General features: G+C 38.5%; 1 protein-coding gene across 1 annotated transcript in view; it reads right to left on the bottom strand.

The window, feature by feature from the left end:
• dnah5 (dynein, axonemal, heavy chain 5) overlaps positions 1-19,592 on the bottom strand; it is a 106,280-nt gene that overhangs the window by 15,377 nt on the left and 71,311 nt on the right. The window contains exons 57-68 of the mRNA XM_053679503.1: positions 17,624-17,855; positions 16,927-17,041; positions 14,533-14,709; positions 13,558-13,761; positions 10,792-10,971; positions 10,140-10,277; positions 8,832-8,967; positions 7,528-7,844; positions 6,421-6,576; positions 4,339-4,521; positions 857-1,100; positions 616-730 (exon numbers count right to left, since the gene is read on the bottom strand). Coding sequence (XP_053535478.1) covers positions 616-730; positions 857-1,100; positions 4,339-4,521; positions 6,421-6,576; positions 7,528-7,844; positions 8,832-8,967; positions 10,140-10,277; positions 10,792-10,971; positions 13,558-13,761; positions 14,533-14,709; positions 16,927-17,041; positions 17,624-17,855 — 2,197 coding nt within the window. The remainder of the gene's footprint in view (positions 1-615; positions 731-856; positions 1,101-4,338; positions 4,522-6,420; positions 6,577-7,527; positions 7,845-8,831; positions 8,968-10,139; positions 10,278-10,791; positions 10,972-13,557; positions 13,762-14,532; positions 14,710-16,926; positions 17,042-17,623; positions 17,856-19,592) is intronic.

Genomic DNA, 19,592 nt, shown 5'->3' with positions numbered 1-19,592 from the left:
CGTTTGTCTCATTAGTAAAGGTTCCTAGCTAAGAGTTTCTTCTTAAAAGTTATTCTCAGCTATGCTGAGAGGAACGTTTACTAGATAAGCCAAGATGAAATACCACTTCACAATGTTATATGGGGATCCAATTATATGTCATATCATGGAGGGGGGAACCCTGAAGATTTTATAAGCCCAAACCCAACACTGCTCATCAGCCTAAGGACACCATTGACTACAGGGAAGCATGGTGGTGGTAGCATCATGTTGTGGGGATGTTTTTTCACCAGCAGTGAAAACTGCACCATATTTGCTCATGTGAGCAAGTTTCTATATTTGTGGATGCATTATGTCTTTATATGATATATAAATGTTGTAATTCAGCCCTCTGGACTACCCCTAGGTTTTTCACAGTTATTAATCATTAAAAGATGACAACGAAATATCATAGTTCATTATTATAGTTAAAACAACAGATGCTTTAATTATAAAGTTTAACGAATCTAATTTGGTCAGTTTTTGATAAATAGACTCAGACTTTTCGATCATGCTGGCACTTGGACTGAGCCTTTGTCATTTGCACTTGTAAAATGTCAGACCAGCATCTTCATGATTACATGTGTTTTGCATTACCTGGCTAAAGACAAGTCAAACAAGCCAAGAAACTGGCGAAGCGACGTCTGGTACATCACATTCACCATGCTCATCTCAGTGATCAGGAAGTACAGGATGCTACCTCTGGATGCCACTACACACATCAAGGAAAAAGAAAACACCTGGTCACTTATGAGACTATTTAACAATATTTGTGTAAATGTCCAAAACAGCTACCATATAAAATGAGAAGAAAAATTTTTTAGATGTTCTGAAGTACCCGGCCTGTACTCTTCTCGTGCTGTATTGATTTGGACCTCAGTTTCAGCCGCGATCTGGAGCTTCAGTGTGACCTCCTCAGCAGTGCCCTTAGTGCTGGCCAAAACAGAAATCAGGCTTTCATCATCTACGAGTGAGCCCTTTGTGCTGGTCAGTCTGAACAACAGGTTGTCCTCCAGCTCCTTCATCTTGCGCTTGTTGGCCAACACATCCTCCAGAAGGTCTGTACGCTCCTTCTCCAGCTCCTGAAGCATAGATACAATCAGATGGGTTAACATATTTTGTATATATCCATCAAAAAGCTATAGATCCATCCCTTAGATCAAAGCTGAAAATCTCTCCCAGTGGTTTAGGATCTAACCCCTTCCCAAAGGTTTAACATCTACCCACTTCCCAAAAACTAAAGTGCTAACCCCTGTCCCAGAGGTTGGTGATTTAACCTTTTCCCAAAATCCTAAAGTGCTAACTCATTTCATGTCGTTTAATGATCTAACCCCTTCCCAAAAGCTCAAATGATAACCACCCTCTCCCAAAGGCTAACGATCTTACCCCCTTCCTATTGGTTAAAGATCTATCCTCTTCCCAAAAGCTGAAGATCTACCCCGTTTCCCAGCTGGTAAAAATCTAACCGCTTTCCAAAAGCCAAATATCTAATGCTTTTACCAGAAGTTAAAAATCTAACCCCTTTTCTATGCTTCAAGTCCTAAATATTTTCCCCAGTGGTTACAGATCAAACAAACAGTTACCCAATAGTTAAAGATCTACCCCACTAATTTCTTACCCCTACCTAATAGTTAAGATGTTACATTTGCAAATTGCCAAGATCTAACCCAAAATTCGAATCTCTACCCCCTTCCCAATGGTTAAGTATCAACCATTCCCAAAAGCTAAGAATCCATCACCTTTCCCAGACTTAAAACATATAACCCCTTCGCAAAGGTTAACCATGTAAACAACTTCCCCAAGTTAATCCCACCCTCAAGTTAACAAAAAACAGGTACAGCTCATTTACAAACTTTTTTTTTGCTTTGTTCAGTGAATGCCTACAGCGCTTAGCAGTACATTTGGCCCAGCAATCAAGAATAAGTCACCTTAAGCTACCTTAATAGTATTCTAGACACCCTCTATCCTAGCCTATTAATCCATTTAAAATGCTTTTTTTATTATTAAAAAATTATGGGCAAAACACTGTAACAGTGGTAGCTTGGAAAAAGAGGGTTCACTATATTCATCCTCCCTATAATATCCTCTAAACCTCGTTGTAACTTTTATCAAAAATCCCATAAAAACCCAATAATAATCTAAAGCATCTGCAGGCATAGATTTCAGCGAGCACTGAGATTGAGTAGTGGCACACTCATTACAATGAGTATGAAAATTACAGTGAGTGCCAATTCTTTTATTCCCTGATGGCAGAAATTTGGACGGAATGTGCATAGAATGGCACTTCAGTTCTCCTTCAAATTGGAAAACAAGGAGCAAATGAACTGGCGTAAAAGGTTTTCCACAAATATGTTTCAAAGCTGAATACTGAAACTAATAGTGGACATTTTTGCTGATGATCTGATTCGATGCAATTCATATATATATATATATATATATATATATATATATATATATATATATATACACATGGATTTGCATTTATATTCTATTATTATTGTTTTATCTTCCAAGTGTTCGCATGGCTGTGGTTCTGATGTACTTCAATTACAGACGGATAACAGATGGCAGGGAGCACTCCTTCTATTTGCTTTTCTTTCTCCATGCGCTTTTGTTTATATTATAACTGTGTCTTTGTTTTGCTTCCCCACCAATCTCATCACTGATTGTTTTCCTAATGTGTGCACCTATTCTTTGTTCAGTCCCCATTAGTTTGGATGTTTATATCCTCTTTTCTCCATTCCTCTTTGCAAAGTCTTGCCGATCATATTGTACATTTCTTGCGTTGTTTTCTGGTTTTCTGACTAGTGCCTGTCTGTGCATTGACTATCTTTCATATTGTCTACATGGGCATTAAACAATGACTATGATTCTTGGATTTTCCACAACAAAACCCATGCTGACCAAAGACACGTGTGCCCTGTCTCTATCTGTTAGAGTTTGGATCCTGATATGAATATTTCATTATCGACCTGACTCTGTTCAGGACCCTTTCAATTCAGTTTGGATCAAACCTAATTATTTTTTTCCAGGAAATATTTCCTAGCCATCTGTGAAGTAAAGTCATTGTAAAGCAAGCTAACCGAGTGTGGTTCTGCCAGAATACAGCACCCACTTCTCAAGTGGCTATTAAAAGATGTTATCATCACAGGTCTGTGCTAGTGACAGGAAGGTTATTAAAGTGGTTGTCGAGTTTAAACAAGCAGCCCTGTGATTTAAATAAAACGGCCATTGTACTGTTTAATTGTTGATGAATGATATGAAACTAATGAGAAATGTTACTCAATGGGCCAGATTCGGTAGGTAGGATGCCTCCCTTCTGTGTACAAGTGAATAATGACAATGGGGAAAAAAGTATAATGTATATGATCTGCCTAATGTTTAGTAATGCAGAAGTGATCATCTGAGACTTTTAGATGTACTGCAGGGTCGAAAAATTCCACTAAGAAGATCTACTGTAATTGCAACATCTGTAAAATATAACTTATAAGCCATCACCAGAAGTAGAAAATACATAATTTAGAAACTGTTTTTTTTTTTTTAACTGTGCTTAAGAATACACTATATACAATACTAAATATAACAAATGTTAACTTCCACAATTAATTACATTTCTGTAAAAAAAAAAAATGTTTACAGGCTTTTTTCCTTTCCTTTCTTTTGTTAATCAGCTTTAAAAATCCAATATCCATCGATCCATCCATCCATTTCCTGTATCGCCTATCCTACGCAGGGTCTCGGGGGAGCCTGGAGCCTATCTCAGGGCTCTCGTGGGCACAAGCCAGGGGAGGGGGGGGGCCGGAGTACACGGAGGAAACACCGAAGCACAGGGAGAACATGCAAACTCTGTGCACACAGGGCGGAGATGGGATTTGAACCCCCAACCCAGGAGGTGCAAGGCAAACGTCCAATATTTTGCATAGAAACCATAATCATTTTGCACAAAGACTAAACTTAAAAAAACTGCTTTAATGAGAAATTTGTACAAATTCAAACTAGCAAGCATTATGCAGTTGGATTTTGTCCACTATAATGTGAAACAAGCAGTAGTAAGTAAAGGTATGAACGCTAACCTTAACCTATAACCTTAAACTCATCTTGTCAATAAGGAGATGTTTAGTTAATATCTATGGAAGGAGTCTCCAGTGTCAGAAAGGACTGCGACATGGGAAAGATCTCAGGGCAAATATATTTGATCCTGTAAAGACACTACTCTACACTATCTCTACACTACTCCACTTCTGAAAAAGTTTCTGATCTTTCATTTCTATAGACCCAACAAGCATCTGAAAATATGAAGACGCCAATGTCTAACTGCACCTGTTTCTCCGTGAGGATGACGCGGCCGAGCAGCTGCTCCTCCAGACCTCGCATAGTGACCGTGAAGTCGATGATAGCCGTGCGGGCGCTGATCTCCGGAGTGTACGCTGGATTGGGCAACTTGGTAGTCACGTAAAGTCGGAACCCCTTCATCACGTCCACCTCTTTATCGCCGACTTTGACCTTTTTTTAGGTAGGAAGAACTCATTACACATGCTGTACTGCATTAACCTAATCAACAATATTCATGAAAAAAAACAGACTTGTCTCAATTGTAAATACTTCTTTCTTGGTGGAAATGTTATATTAGTATTTAATATACTATGACATAAAAGTGGTTCTTCTGTTAAATCTTTATCTGCCCTTAGGACAAGTACAAATGATAAATCTGAAGATAAAAACCAACAAAGGTGCGAATGGCAATGGTGTCGCGTCTGGATAAAAAAAAAAAAGCTTGTTATGACACGTAGAGTGACGATAACAAGGTGTGACGGCGCAAAAAACAGCGCCGTCTTCTCATCCCTGGATCTGTTATTAACGCTGGAGATCAGGTGTTTGCACCTCCATGTTAACAGAGCTGCGAGTGAAACCTGTCAGAGCGCCGAATGGTGCCGTCGCCTCGTTATTTCCAGCTCCGACACAGAGAACTGAGAGATCTGATAATGAGGCGACCTGGGAGAACTGGTACACCGCTGCACGCTCGCTCATTCACTCATCTTTTTTATGGAGCTCATCTTCACTTTTTTAATTTTTGATCCGCAGGCTGTATTCATCAGGCATTTGTGTTTCTGATTGCTCGAACCTGCTGATGTGTAATTTCACACTGCACAAATAGACATCGTTAAAAAGAAGGGGGAAAAAAAGCCCAACAAAGAACGAGAGAGTGCAGAAGATGCAGTCACAAGCTCTGCTGGTGCTAGAACTCAAAGCTGAAATTATAAAGGTTTACTTTTTCATTTTTTTATTGAGCTGTGCAGTTCTGTATGGACAAAAGATCTCCTGAAGTTGTCTCTTTTAGCATTCTGTATATACAGTAACCAATCACAGGCCATATATATGATTATATATGGCCTGTTTGAGCTTTTTAACTTGTCCTATTACTTTCCTATCTGTGAGTATTTTAACATTTGGTGGCTGGCTTAATGTGTATTGTGTAAAACTACCAGGATAGGTCGAAAGGGGAGACCGAGCTAGAAGTAGCTTACATGTTGGAAAATGTAAGCTTACATGTTGGAAAATCATAAATCCTTTAGCTAGCCCACTGTGCACTTAAAAGCTCCAATATGATTTTTGACTTCCCCCTACAGGGATCAACAAAGGTACATCTAATCTTATCTTTCCCAGTCCCGTTTTGTTGTTGCCTGGAGACATAACTGACGATGCTAAAAAATGGTAGCCAAAGTGGTGACTTCAATGGTGTTCCTGGAGAGCAAACATTTTTGAAGATATTAGCTCCAACCATAATCGTGCCCGCTTGACCATCTATTCATTAGAAGCCTTAAGAAGTTCTTGGTCAACTAAAACAGGTGTGTTAGATTTGATTTGGTTGGAAATTAAATCTGCAGGAAGCTAGATCTCAAGGAAGAAGCTTGGTGACCACTTATGTAGCATACTTATTATATTTCGCTCATTTTAGACAGTGTTTCCACATACATGGGAATAAGCTTGCCAGGTATAAACATAGCTACATATCAAATAAATATTTGTTTTGTAAAAGTCAGTAAGGAGTAGAGGTGTTTTTTTGGTTGTTGTTTTTTTGAGTTACTGATTTGTCCACCCCCAGTGCATATCTATGTATATATGGCATCCCACAAACTTCTCTTTTAGGCCCTGTATTGTTCTTCTATCCAACTATCTAGGACATGAAAATAATTTTATCTTTCACTTCTAGGCTGACGATACCCAGTTGTACTTTTCAGTTCAGCTAGATTCAGCGGCACAGCTATGAAAAAAGTGCATATTGTCATTTTAGATACAGCCATATGTTTTGTTATGAAAACATATGAAGAATAATCATATTAGTCTGTTTTAACATAATAAATGAACTGTAGTTGTACTGTAATTAATACACTAGCGTAATACCTTGTATGTAGTACCCGTCTTAATAAAGTTCTTCTCCAGCACATTGTCCAAAGCAGGATCGAGTTCTTCGCCCACGTCCTCTATCAGCAGGGGGCGCCCCAGAGACAGGCTGTCCTCCAGGTGGTTCCTGAAGTACTTGTGATTCAGCGACGTGATCTATGACAACACACACACGCGGCTTAAGAACCTTTACCGGAAGAAGGTATTAGAAGAGTCGAAGAAGGATAGGTTGCATTTATTCAAGGACTCTCGGCCATTCAAAGACAATCTTTGAACTCTGAATGCGGCCGAGTGAAAGTGGACATTGGGGAATGCAAGAGACCCTCAAGAATGATGAACAATGGCATCATTTATCATCATAATAAATAACCTCCAACAGCTATTGTAACAGATGTATGGAGGGAATGACTTGGTGGCTTTTGTGTGGCTACGTGATGCGTGGCAATGTAATAGAGTAGGCGACTCTAGCCTCTAGCTAGATTTAGTCAGGCTCATGAGGGTGTTGGTGGAATTATCCCACATGAACATTGTGTAAGTAACAAGATATGGCGCATAAGACGTTTTAGCAAATTGAACAGCCACCCATTAGCAAGAATCATTTGTATAGTCCAAGTAGCTTTTAGTAATTGCTAATAATCTGCCTCATTTATCGAGGTGTATGTAAATTTGTGTAAATCATTCGCAGGAGCAAAAAATGTGTTATGGATATCCAGCTCGTTTGGAAAAACGCTCTGATGAGAGCTCTATAAAAGTAGGAAGAGTCAGTGCGTGTGTATGGTATGGTATGGTGATGCTCTGGAGTGGCTGAGCTGCATTATTAGAAGATTTAGCACACACTGATAGGAGTTTCAGCTCTCTGTGTGCTTTGACTTTTATGGAGTATTGTACGATTGTCATTTATCTTATGAGTATGAAGAAAATCAGTTTTAGCAAAACTGAAATATGACGGGAATTTTTTTTTTGTTCAGTATACTAAAACCTTTATACAGAACTTTACTTAAAGACTGATAAATGAAGTTCATTTCATCTAACCCCATACATGTATACAACAGGTTAAAATATCATGTCTAAAGCGTCACCTTTGGGATGAGTTGTCGTTTACCTCACCTGAAGTTCGTTCTCGGCCTCTTTATTTTTGATCCAGGTCTTGCCCTGCGTCTGTGGGTCGATAAGCAGTGGAAATCGAGCTGCTTTAGTCACGATTATGCCGTTCTGGATGGATAGATCATCGTTAGGGAGACCCTGCAGGTTCCACTCGCTGACGGTCGGGGCGTCGATCAGCATCTCAGTCAGGTTCAGGTTAGTGCCAAAGGGAATGTGCCGTGCCCTCATCTCCCTTTGCCAGTCACCCAGTAGAAGGTTGCGAAACTCCTGATTGAATGGGCCGGAGTAGGAGAGGAAGGCCGTGGCCAGCAAAACGTCTCCTGATGATAATAAGATACACACAAAAATCTGAGGTTGAAAAAATGAGAACTATGTTGATTTTATCAGTTACAAAAAAAAAATATCCTGTTTGCTGATGGTTTGCTTTACTGCAACACCATAATACAGTCAATTCAGTAATTATTGGCACCCTTCAAAAGAAAGGTCACTCATATTGGTCCTCTATTAAAGTGAATTTCTATGTAAATTATTCTTAATAGCATTAAAAATCCAGTTAGTTTGATTTTTTTTAAACATATATTCGAAATGCTTCTGAATTTGTGCACATTCATACATGAAGACTCACTAATGTGTATCTTCATTCATTGCCTTCAAATCATTTCATATAATTGGCTACAGCAATTTTATACATTTCATATAATTGGCTACAGCAATTTTATTACACTGTTAAGATTAAAATGGAATTTATTTCGATCCCACACATATTTGGTAAAACGTTTGTGGAAAAACCACTTGATCTAAAACATTTGATTAGTGAGGTAAAATGAATGAAGTTTTCCAATGGCAGAAATACTTTCCTTCCCTTTAACACAAACTAACATCAAAAAAAGTATTTAAATATTTTTTTCTCCCATGAACATATATGCAGCAACACAACTGCCATCCAGAAAGAATATTTAAAATAATTGCGACCAAATTCATTTGTAAAATTCATTAAATTATCATTGATTGAATGTGTTATTCAATATACTCACTCACTCATTTGCATGAAGGGTGCCAATTTTTCTGGTTTACCATATTTCACTTAAGTACTCACTCTGAACACCTACAATTACTTAATAAAATCCTATCTTTATTATTTTCAAGAAAGTGAATGGACTTGACATTCATTGCTAGCAGCAAATCCTAGCCCTTATAATGCACAACCCCAGTTAGACCTTTAAGGACTCTCAGACACTTTGGCAACCTTCCAGTCTCCTGCAACAAATTAGACGATTGAGTGAACTGCTGCTAAATGAAAAGCGCACCGACGAGTCTCTTCGTCTGAGCAGCAAATTCTTTGCTCTGTTCGGTCCAGCGAGATTTTTCTCCAGCCAGGCCACTGATCAGGCTGGAAGCCGTCTGCATCTTGTGTCTGCAACGCTCTGCGTCCTCCAGTAACGTCTACGGGCCAGAAAGACATATTCATATTACAGACTATAACATTTTAATGTGTTAAGGATGCTTATAGCGATCAGTTTAGCTTTGTATACCCAAATCTAACAGCAAGAGATATCATTTGGACCAGTAACATTATTTGTATATAAATATGGATTGAGTTATAAAATATCAGAGACATATCATCATTCAAACTGCTTCTAACATAAAATTCCAACTTCACGCTTTAGGCCACACCCCCTGACATGGTTTGAGGCAAGTGTGTGATCATTTCAAATCTGAAGTTCTCAAATCTATCAGAGCTTCCAGTTGCAAGATAAATCACAGGGTTTTAATTCACTAGTTCTAACAAGTTAGCATTCCCATAGTCACAACTCATTCACATGGAGGCTGGATGCACTAAATGATGTCATTGATTCTTTTTATGCTTTACGTGTTAAACTGCTGGCCATAAGCTTCCCTTGGATGTGTGCTACTACGTCAGCTTCAAAGCGCCTGAGCAAAACTCAAGACGCCAAACTTCTCTAGTAGATGATGACCTAAACGACACCTGCTATAGATAATGAGCATGATTTCGATAATTAGGCTTGGTTCAATCGGGCACCTTCGGTAATTACAGAGAAGATTCAATTTCAAATTCAGTGTTTGTTCTTTCACAAAAGACAACTGCTGCTCCCTGAAGAGCAAATACGTGTAATTTCAAATCAATGCTGCAAGACCAGTCAGCCAGTGGCTGTTAATCGCACAATTATCGGCTAATGACTGTGACGCTAATGCGGCTGATTATGCCCCGCGACCACCCTCATCTAATTCGCGAGAGAACACGCTGTGAAGGCGTCCCGTCAACAAGACGTTTGTTTTGTCAGGAGAGATTTACACACTGTCATGCAGGAATGCAAACAAAGTATTGGCATATGATACGTGCACCTGAGAAGAGTCGATCTGTTTGTTGTCGTTAATAACGTTAATGAATGTGCTTTTTTTTAAAGCCAAGCTTTTACTGCACAAAATAAAGTGTTCTAGAAGATATGATATGAAGCACTTCTCACTGGCGCCCATTATCTGGCCATGTGATCTTACAAGGAGAGCACGTATTATAGCTGGGAATTATTAAGACCTTTGGGGAAAGTAGTCTGCTCATTACTTTACAAATAACTGGTTATACTATAGATAAAGACCTGTTTCTCCATCAGGGCCTTCTCGTACTGTGCCTGCACCACGTCCAACTCGGCTTGCTTTTCATCCAGCTCGGCCTGAGCTTTCTGCAGGTCCGCATTAGCGATGGTCAATCTGTTCTCCTGCACCGCCAGATTAGCCTGAAAGAGAGTCATGAGAGAGTGACTGAAATAGCCTAAAAGCGTAGAAACGGATCATCTCGCCTGCATACTTTAGATTTGTACCTAAAAACTGCTGCTGTAATCATAAAGTCTGTCCTGTGCTCATACTGAACATCCTGCAAACACACTCAGTATTGTTCGCCTTTTTCCCCTTCTACACCTGTATAATTATTTATCATCCTTCTAGCTCAGAACTCAGAAGAGGACGGGTTCCCTTTCAAATCCTTTCTAAATGTCTCTTCCTCATGTCGCCTCAATGAATTTTTCCTCGGCACTGTCTCCATTAGCTTGCTTATTAGGGAATCTGCATCTGGATTTCTGTAAACATGCCTCCATTTTGTTAAAATGGATTTTTCTTAAAGTGTAAACACTAATAATAATAATAATAATAATAATAATAATAATAATAATATAATTTTAGTTATCTGTTCTTTTTACATGGTTATGTTTTGTGGGAAGGAGTATAAGAAATGGAGGGTGGGCACTGGCTCACCTTTAAAGGCAGCACTTCCTTATTAATGGCGAAAAAGGAGGCCATGGCTTTGGTCCAGGAGCAGAGGCCTGCCACGTTTCCACACACTCGCCTCGCTGTCTCGATGTTGTAGTCGGCCATATCAAAGTAAGGGATGAGCAGCTCCACTACTTCCTCGTTGATGGTGTCTTTAGGGAATTGCTGCAGACATGCGATTATGCAGTTTAGTTCAAACAAGCTGCAGTAAACATGATAACACAAGACTACATTCAGTATTTACACAGTTCTAGCTCATCAGGCTCGCCATATTAGTTTTACACTGGCAAACAAGTAGTGGAGGTCTGCTTCACCCAAAATACAGCATTTTCCCTAAATATCTGTCTCAAGTGATCACAGTGATTTTACAAAGCTTAACCATGTAACTAAACACTGGAACACTTCGTTCTTCAGTGTAGTTTGGTGTCTCATTCCGTACTTTGGCTCCGCATCCCAAATGAGACTTAAAGAAGGAATAGATGTGGATGATGATGACACAATCTTACTTTGAACTTAAAGGTGAGATGATGATGATGATGCTAAACAATGCGAGGATTTGGAAGAGTAATTATGCAAAATTATTTTGGGGTGAGACATACAATACTGCAGTCAACCGACATGGTCACCCTTTTTTTAATTAAAAGATTACACACGTGTTGTCAATTCTTGTATTACAATTCCGGAAGTTGAAAATCTTAGATTGTTGCCATTTTTCAGTACGCAAAGCCCAAAGAGATTCATTATTGTGGTCAATGCTAACTGTAATTACAAGGTCATTTAATTGATAGGGAGTCTTTTAAACACTAATATTATAACACTTCTGAGGTAAAAGTTCATATGTAATGTGGTTCTGTGCAGTCTGTACCATGACTATGCCTTTAAATTATTTGCAAACGTGACTTAATTTAATTTTTTAATAGTTATTTACTAAAAATTGGAGGTTAATGTTCATTTTAAAAATGGTTCTGTGTAGTTTGTACTGTCACTGTATCTTTTTTTATAGTAATTACAAAACACTGTGGTAAAAGTAAAATATTCATACTGGGTCAATGGCATGTCTCTTATCACTGTGCCTTTAAGTGATCTATAAACAGGTCTTGATAGAGTCTTTTCATAGCTATTTATGAACATATCTGAGGTAATATTAAAAAAAAAAATCAGTGTAGTTTGTACTGTGCCTTTTAAATTATCTATAAACAAGATTTTACAGAGTCATTTACATTTTATAGTAATTAACAAAACACATCTGAGGTAAGTCAATACGCATACTGGGTCCATGTCGTTTGTACTGTCACGTGCCTTTAAATTACATATAAACCAGACTTCGAGTCTTTTAATAGTTATTTATGAACACATCTGAGGTAAAAGTTAATATTTAAAATGGTTCTGTGTAGTTTGTACCATCACTGTGTCTTTAAATGATCTGTAAACAGGATAGTCTTTTTAAAGTAATTTATAAAACATATCTGAGGTAAAAGTCAACATTTAATCTGGGTCAGTGTCAATCGTACTACCATTGTGACTCTAAATGATCTTTTGTGGCTTCATTTACCAACACACCTGAGGTAAAATTACCACTGTACCTTTGTAACATCACTATGCCTTTAAATGATCTGTAAACAGGACACTTTTTTTTTTTTTTTTTTACAGTAATTTACCAAAAATATCTGAGGTAAAAGTTATTGGTTCAATGTCCTCTGCACTGTCATTGTGCCTTTTCTGTCTTTTTGTAGTAATTTATCAGCACTTAGGTGGTAAAAGTTATTATTCATAATGCCTCTGTGTCATTTGTATCATCACTGTGCCTTTAAATGATCTGTAAACAAATATATCGAAGTTCTTATAGTATTGAACCAACATCTCAGGTAAAAGTTAATATACATAATGGTTCTGTTTAATTTGGTTCATCATTGTGCCCTTAGGACTAAACGGCTTTGCGATAGCTGCTTAAATCATCAGCTTCTGTATTTCAGTGATTTCATGCCTAGCAACTTTAAACACTTCAGCTCTGAGTGTGTGCTCGCCTTATCAATTTGAAAGCCCGATTTTATTTTTATTTATTTGAAGCTTGCAGCTCCAGTGCTAAGCTAACTAAACAAACATAAGAGACACAAAACATGTCAAGCTGAACGACTACATCTGGGATAAGGAGAAAAAAAGCTGTGTAAATGTGATTTTTCACCAGATTATTCCGTCGCCCCAGTGTGGGAGGGAGAAGGTTCTGTGGCAGGCAGAAAAACAATCACGCTGGTGGGAAAACATGAAATGCAATACACATGTGGCACAATACAGACAATATGCCACACTTAAAAGCGAAATGTTTTGCTTTGTATTGTTCTTACGTTGCTTTGTCTCTTCATTCAATTACAATCAACAATGCGTTGCGTGTCAGTGTTGATTATTGTGTACACTACTTCCTTGTATTTCATTGTGCAAGTCTGTTCATGTGAAATATAATGCACAAACTGTATTGTTTTCCATTAGTGATATACAGAAAACATTCCATGCTTAAAAGCAAAAGCTTCCTTGTATTGTGTGTCTCTTTAATGAAACACAATGAATTAAACACTGACTTCGGTTTAAACCCTTGTTGCATTGCGTTTCACTTTCATCACTGTGCTGAAGTCGTGCCACACTGAAAAGCAATCACTGAATTATTTAAATAAAATAATTTAAATAGCTATATGTCTTGTAAAAGATTTTAGTCCGTTTTATTTATTCTTTCATTTCTATTCTCACAGTTAGGTGTACCTGCAGACTTCCCAGGAAATTCCCGGCGGTCATGAGCTTGAGCGACTCCTGCCATGATGGAGTTGTGCAGTTCCTCTCAGTGTCCAGCTTCGCGGAGTTCAGTCTCCGCTGGAAGAGCAGCAGCACGCAGTCCATAATGCGCATGATGAGGTGAGGGGGGCGGCCCAAAGTACGCACTGTCGCTATGTCCGATGGCTTGATCGTCTGCAGAGACGGGTAGATCGAGAAAGTTCCACGGTGACTTTCTGAACTCTGGGCATGTAGTGGTAATTGATTATACAATACAGCAAATGGAACGAGAGAGGAAATAAAGGGAGGGAGGTGAGGATAAACATAAACTGTCAGCTATAAAAGTCACTATGTTAACGCAAACTGGTATGTGTCAGTCTATGTATCTGTCTCTATAAATATAAGAAAGAGAGAGAGAGAGAGAGAGAGAGAGAGAGATAGATAGATAGATAGATAGATAGATAGATATGAATATATAGGATGTGTCTCATACATGGGGGAGACTCTGGGGGGGTTTATGGAGGTGAGTTAGGTCTGGAAAACACACGCGCGCACACACACACACACACACAGAGCTATGCTGCTCTCTATCTCCTCTTGTTTTTCTTGTTTTACCCTCTTTTCTTTTCTTCTCTCATTTCATTCTTCCTCTTTTCCTTCTTGTTTCTTCCCTTCTTTTTACTTATTCCAGTATTGCACCTATTCGTACTTTTAATTGTTCATCAGGAGCCTGAATCTGACCTGGAAAAAAAAACATCTGGAAAACACACGCGCGCACACACACACACACACACACACAGCTATGCTGCTCTCTATCTCCTCTTGTTTTTCTTGTTTTACCCTCTTTTCTTTTCTTCTCTCATTTCATTCTTCCTCTTTTCATTCTTGTTTCTTCCCTTCTTTTTACTTATTCCAGTATTGCACCTATTCGTACTTTTAATTGTTCATCAGGAGCCTGAATCTGACCTGGAGCGCCGCCTCTGCCTCCTCCAGTGCCGGCTTGGCTGCCTCAAGCTTCTCCTCAGCCACCGCCTTGTCTGCAGAGATGCTGTCCACGATGGCCTGCGCTTTGTCCTTCACCTTCTGCACCTCCACCTTGACCTTCTCGGCTGCCTGAGCTTTTACTGTCACCTCCTTCAGCACCTGCCGGAGATAAACGGCGACAAGATATACATTTGAGGTCAACAAAGTACTAACTGATGTCAGGTGCTAGTCGTTAATAATACAGATGGTGAGTCTGGAGCAACGCATACTTACTAACATAAAAAAGAATGTTCATTTTAAAGTGACGCACTGCATCAACGCCAGCTGATCTGATTTTCATGACTTTGTTTTAATTCATTTGTAAAACTGTGTTCATTAAAAGAATTTTATAAATTAAACTATACCTGTTAGTCTAATAGGTAATAATAATAATAATAATAATAATAATAATAATAGTGATAATAATAATAATAATAAATGTAGCTGTAAGCAGTGATCTGCGGGGTCCAAACACTCTTTACAAATATTGCCTCTAATGATGGTAATGCAGTACCATGATGCAGTACACAAACTTTCAGCTTGGCAGGAATTCGGTTCCTAAGAAAAGGAAACCGTTCCTTTGAACTTAACTCCGCCTACAACCGATTACCCTGCCCCAAAAATTTTCTTAGCAGTTATTTTCACATTTCGTGCGAATCCATGCAACCATTCATGAGTTACAGCTATTTGAGTAAACCAAATTGATTGGCATGTGGTGGTCATGTTGCTTAGAAAGCTTAACATTAACATTAACCCTGTAATTTTGTCTCTAAGCCTTTGTCTCTAGGTTCTCAAGATATGGCCTAAAATGTACAATGTGGCATTATAGTGCCACCATTAGCCTGACTGGGCTCTTTCAACTTGCCTGATTAGCATGAAGTAGTACTACTGTAACTGGCATACTACCTATTGACCAGATTTCATGCCTCTACAGCTTACGATTTGGTCTACATGACTTGTTTTACGGGAGAAAAAGAAGTGGATAAAAAAAAAAAAACTCTAGAAAAAACAAAAGGGTTCCAACACTTTCTGTGCTTGGACCCCTAATAGTACCTTAAAAGCAGTCCATGCTGACAATGATTTTAGACGCTGCCCAACCCTATTAGCTCCAAGGTAAAGGTTGTGTCCTAGTAACATGGTTGTGAGTTTAAAACCCAGGCGTGACGAAAAGGGCCTTTGACCATGTGGTCTTAACTTTTTGGCTGTGGTCTTGGGTTAGAGTTTGTTTTCATTGTTTTTTTTTTTAATAACGCACTCTTTTTTTTTTATATAAATACATGTACCAATGAATAAATAAATACATTTTTACACTACAAGATGTATACTACATTTATTTTCATGGCAGCAGTTCTGAGACCTCGACACAATGCCAACAGTGCACCTCAAATGTGAAATAATCCACCATCTAACGTTTATATGTAGGACTCGCTGGAAAGTCCATTTCAGTGATTTATTAAAGTCTTTTAGTTTAGCTCCTTTCTCAACGTATACATTATTACATTACAGGGTCCGTTCACCTTGGCTCTGCACCACAGAAACAAAATCACCATGCTGAAAGATGGAGTAGAGAAGAAACTACATTCCCTTATTCCCTTGGCAGACCATTTCATCCAAAGCAACTTACAGGCGGGCAGAATCCAATTCAAGCACACGTACTGTAATCACAGGACCTCTATAGACCTAGTATTAATATCTGACTGCTGCTTTTATTAGAAAAAGAGAGAAAATGTTTCCTTTTGGTTCCCGAGGTTGGGTTAAGTACAGCATCATAGGCAAACCATGACAGTATTTAAGTGAACTCTAGTGTCATGAATTTGTGAACCTTGAAAAAAAAATGGAACTGAAAAACTAAATAGAATTGAAAAATAAGCTCTCGGAAACTCAGAAAGGAGAATGTATAATCAGTGAAATCTGTCTTCAGGACAGAGGACTTCATGCTTTCCAGCGTTTCTCATTAACAAGTGTTTTATTCCTTAAATATACAGTAGTTAGCATAACATATAGTTATCTAGGTCTTAGAGTCAAATGCCTACTGCCACAGAGGTAACATTTGCTAAGCAACTAATTAGCTGGGTAACAATAGCATTGGCCTGAAATATGGTACCAATCTAAACAGAACTGAAGTAAGTGTGCTGGTGTGGAAGACGAGATTCTGATTTTCTCACAAACCCTGCGTGTGTCCTAGAATGCCTTAATTTGATCATTTATTTCTCTATTTCTATCCAGAATGAATAAATGAATGCATGAACGTGTCTTCTCGGGAGGTTCTTGTTTGACCTTTTGTAAACATTTGTATAGAAAAGTTTGACAGAGCTTTAGTAACCTGCACATTCATACCATGTCAGCCTTTTCGTTGGCAACCTGCAGCTCCTTTTCCTTCACCTCCAGCTCTTTGCTGAGAGCAGCGATCGATTCAGAGGCTTCTTTCAGTTTCTGAAGGCCAGTGTTCATCCTGGAAAGAATTCAGGAAACCCTATCAGGAATGTTTTAGAATTGTTCCACAAAACAATTCATATGTCATAAAAGTGAAGAAATAAAAAGTTTCTTCAAGGGTCCTTTGGATAGATATGGGTTTGTGGAGTAAGTTGTACATGGAGCCCACTGTGGCAGCAAAACACACCTTTTTTGTTTTGTTTTGTTTTGACTTTTACTGTAGTTTTTCACTTATATAATTCTGAAATTTGCTCTGGCTGCAATGATAATTTTTTCAATACAACTGATTCGACTTACTTGCTTAACCAATCTTCAAATAATGACTCATAACTGGTCTAATCAAGCAAGCTAGGGTCACATGATCAGATCGGATTCATTCTTTTGGACCCACGGGTAGTCACTGCCATTGGCTAGATATTTACACATAAAAAATGTTTCCATTTATTTAGATAAATGAAAGTCTAGCCAAGTGACCTTATACTGCCATGTATAGAATGTTAAGAAGTATCAAGGACTCTTGATTAGAACATTTGTGCCCTACTGTAAACCATTTTATTAATAAATTCTTGTACATCAGGGGTAATAATTTTGCAGTGAGTACCGGTTAGCGAGGGTCTGAACTTCGGAATGCTTCTCCTTGTAGATGCCCTTGTAGCCCTGAATGAAGGAGAGGTATGACTTTGGCGTGACATGGGTCGAGCGCCGATATCGCTGGAAATACTCTACACACTTTTCAGCTACACCATCTTGGAAGGAACCCATGCACTGCACCACTTCCTGTTTCACCTGCGGCGAGCAGTCGATATCGTACGTGGATAGAAAGTGCTCGGAAACTGGAAAAAAAAAAAAAAGATACAAAACCAGTTGTCAATGTTTTCATTTTTATCCATTTCCTATTGGCATCTTGCTGGCTGTTAGGTTACTTTACTAGTTTAACTAAAACTAGGTACAGTAGATGATACCCTGGAGGGACAAATCAAGACTTTGCCAAGAAGGCACTGTAAACCTTGTATATAGTTTAATAAAAAACTGATTGTAAATTAACATAAACTATACTGTTATTGCTGTCAAGGAAAGCACATGCCTTCTTTCTCACTCCTTCAAGCAGGCACTAGTGTCAGTTTGGGGTTACATTTTATAGAGTGAGAAGAGAGTCTGAAAGGATTATTAGAACTCAAAAAAAGAAAGTTTGAAACTAAAAAGCAAGAACAGAAAATGTACGTAGCAAAGGCTCAATTTATCCAACAATCAGCCCAATCTAGTATTGACACCCTTAGGCTTACTGCCGTGCCAGTCTCCATAATTGTCATTCATTTCTGCCCTTGGATAAATTGAGACCTGTCCAATTGCACAAAATTCTCAATGGTCCTATTTGTCCACTTCACAGTGGAGACTGGGGACAAATGAAAAACCATTTGCTGGTAATAAAGGAAGCTGAAGAGTGTAGATCAAACAGGCAATTGCTTACTCTCAGTTACCCTTTTAAAGTCCACAATTTTCAGGAACATGTCTGAGTTGTTCAGACTACTTCATTGCTCAGTTTCACATTATACCATTTATGCAAATACCATCCCTGTAGGGCATATTTCTATTCACTATTCTCTGTCTCCAATTCGTTCTTTCAGGCACCAACATCCCTATCCCGACTAAAAAAGGCCCAAATACTTCCTTGCAGATTTAATCCCTGTCCCCTCCCCACTCTTATAGGCTCTATCCTGTACCCCACTCCACCACCATAGGTCTCATACTATCCCCACCCTATCCCAGTAGGCACAATCTATATCTCCAACCTATACCTACCTATTGTATCAATATTTCCAGCCCATCCCAAAAGGACTTGTCCACACGCCATGCACCCAAAGGCCGTATCTCTGTCCCCATTCACCACTGGACCCTTATGTTTCCCCAACCAATGCCTACAGTGGCCTCCACTAATATTGGCACCCTTGGTAAATATGAGCAAAGAAGGCTGTGAAAAATTATCTTTATTGTTTAACCTCTTGATAATTTGTTCAAAAGATTCACAAAAATACTCTGCTCTCATGGATATCAAACAATTGCAAACATAACAAAGGTTTATATATATATATATATATATATATATATATATATATATATATATATAATCTTTGTTAAATATATGTGTACCACAATTATTGGCACCCCTATGAATTCATATGAGAAAAAATATGTTTGAAGTATATTCCCATTTACATTAAAAAAAAAAAAAATAGTACACTTGGGTGACTAGGATCAGGAAATTGTTCAACCATGACTTCCTGTTGCACAGGGGTATAAATATGAGGTAACACATATGCCAAATTCCCTTAGTCATTCATAACAATGGGTTAGACCAAGGAATATAGCTGTGATGTGCGGCAAAAGGTTGTTGAGCTTCACAAAATGAAAAGTGGCTAAAAGAAAATAGCACAAGCATTGAAAATGCCCATTTCCACCATCAGGGCATTAATTAAGATGTTCCAGTCAACTGGAAATGTTATGAATCAATCTAGAAGAGGATGTGTGTCTATATCGTCTCAATGCACTGTGAAGAGGACGGTTCAAGTGGA

The sequence above is a fragment of the Ictalurus punctatus genome, chromosome 1 (genome assembly GCF_001660625.3).
Source record: "Ictalurus punctatus breed USDA103 chromosome 1, Coco_2.0, whole genome shotgun sequence".
Classification (NCBI taxonomy): domain Eukaryota; kingdom Metazoa; phylum Chordata; class Actinopteri; order Siluriformes; family Ictaluridae; genus Ictalurus; species Ictalurus punctatus.
Note: the sequence above shows the minus strand (reverse complement) of the source record. Positions and strands in the feature narration are given on the sequence as shown.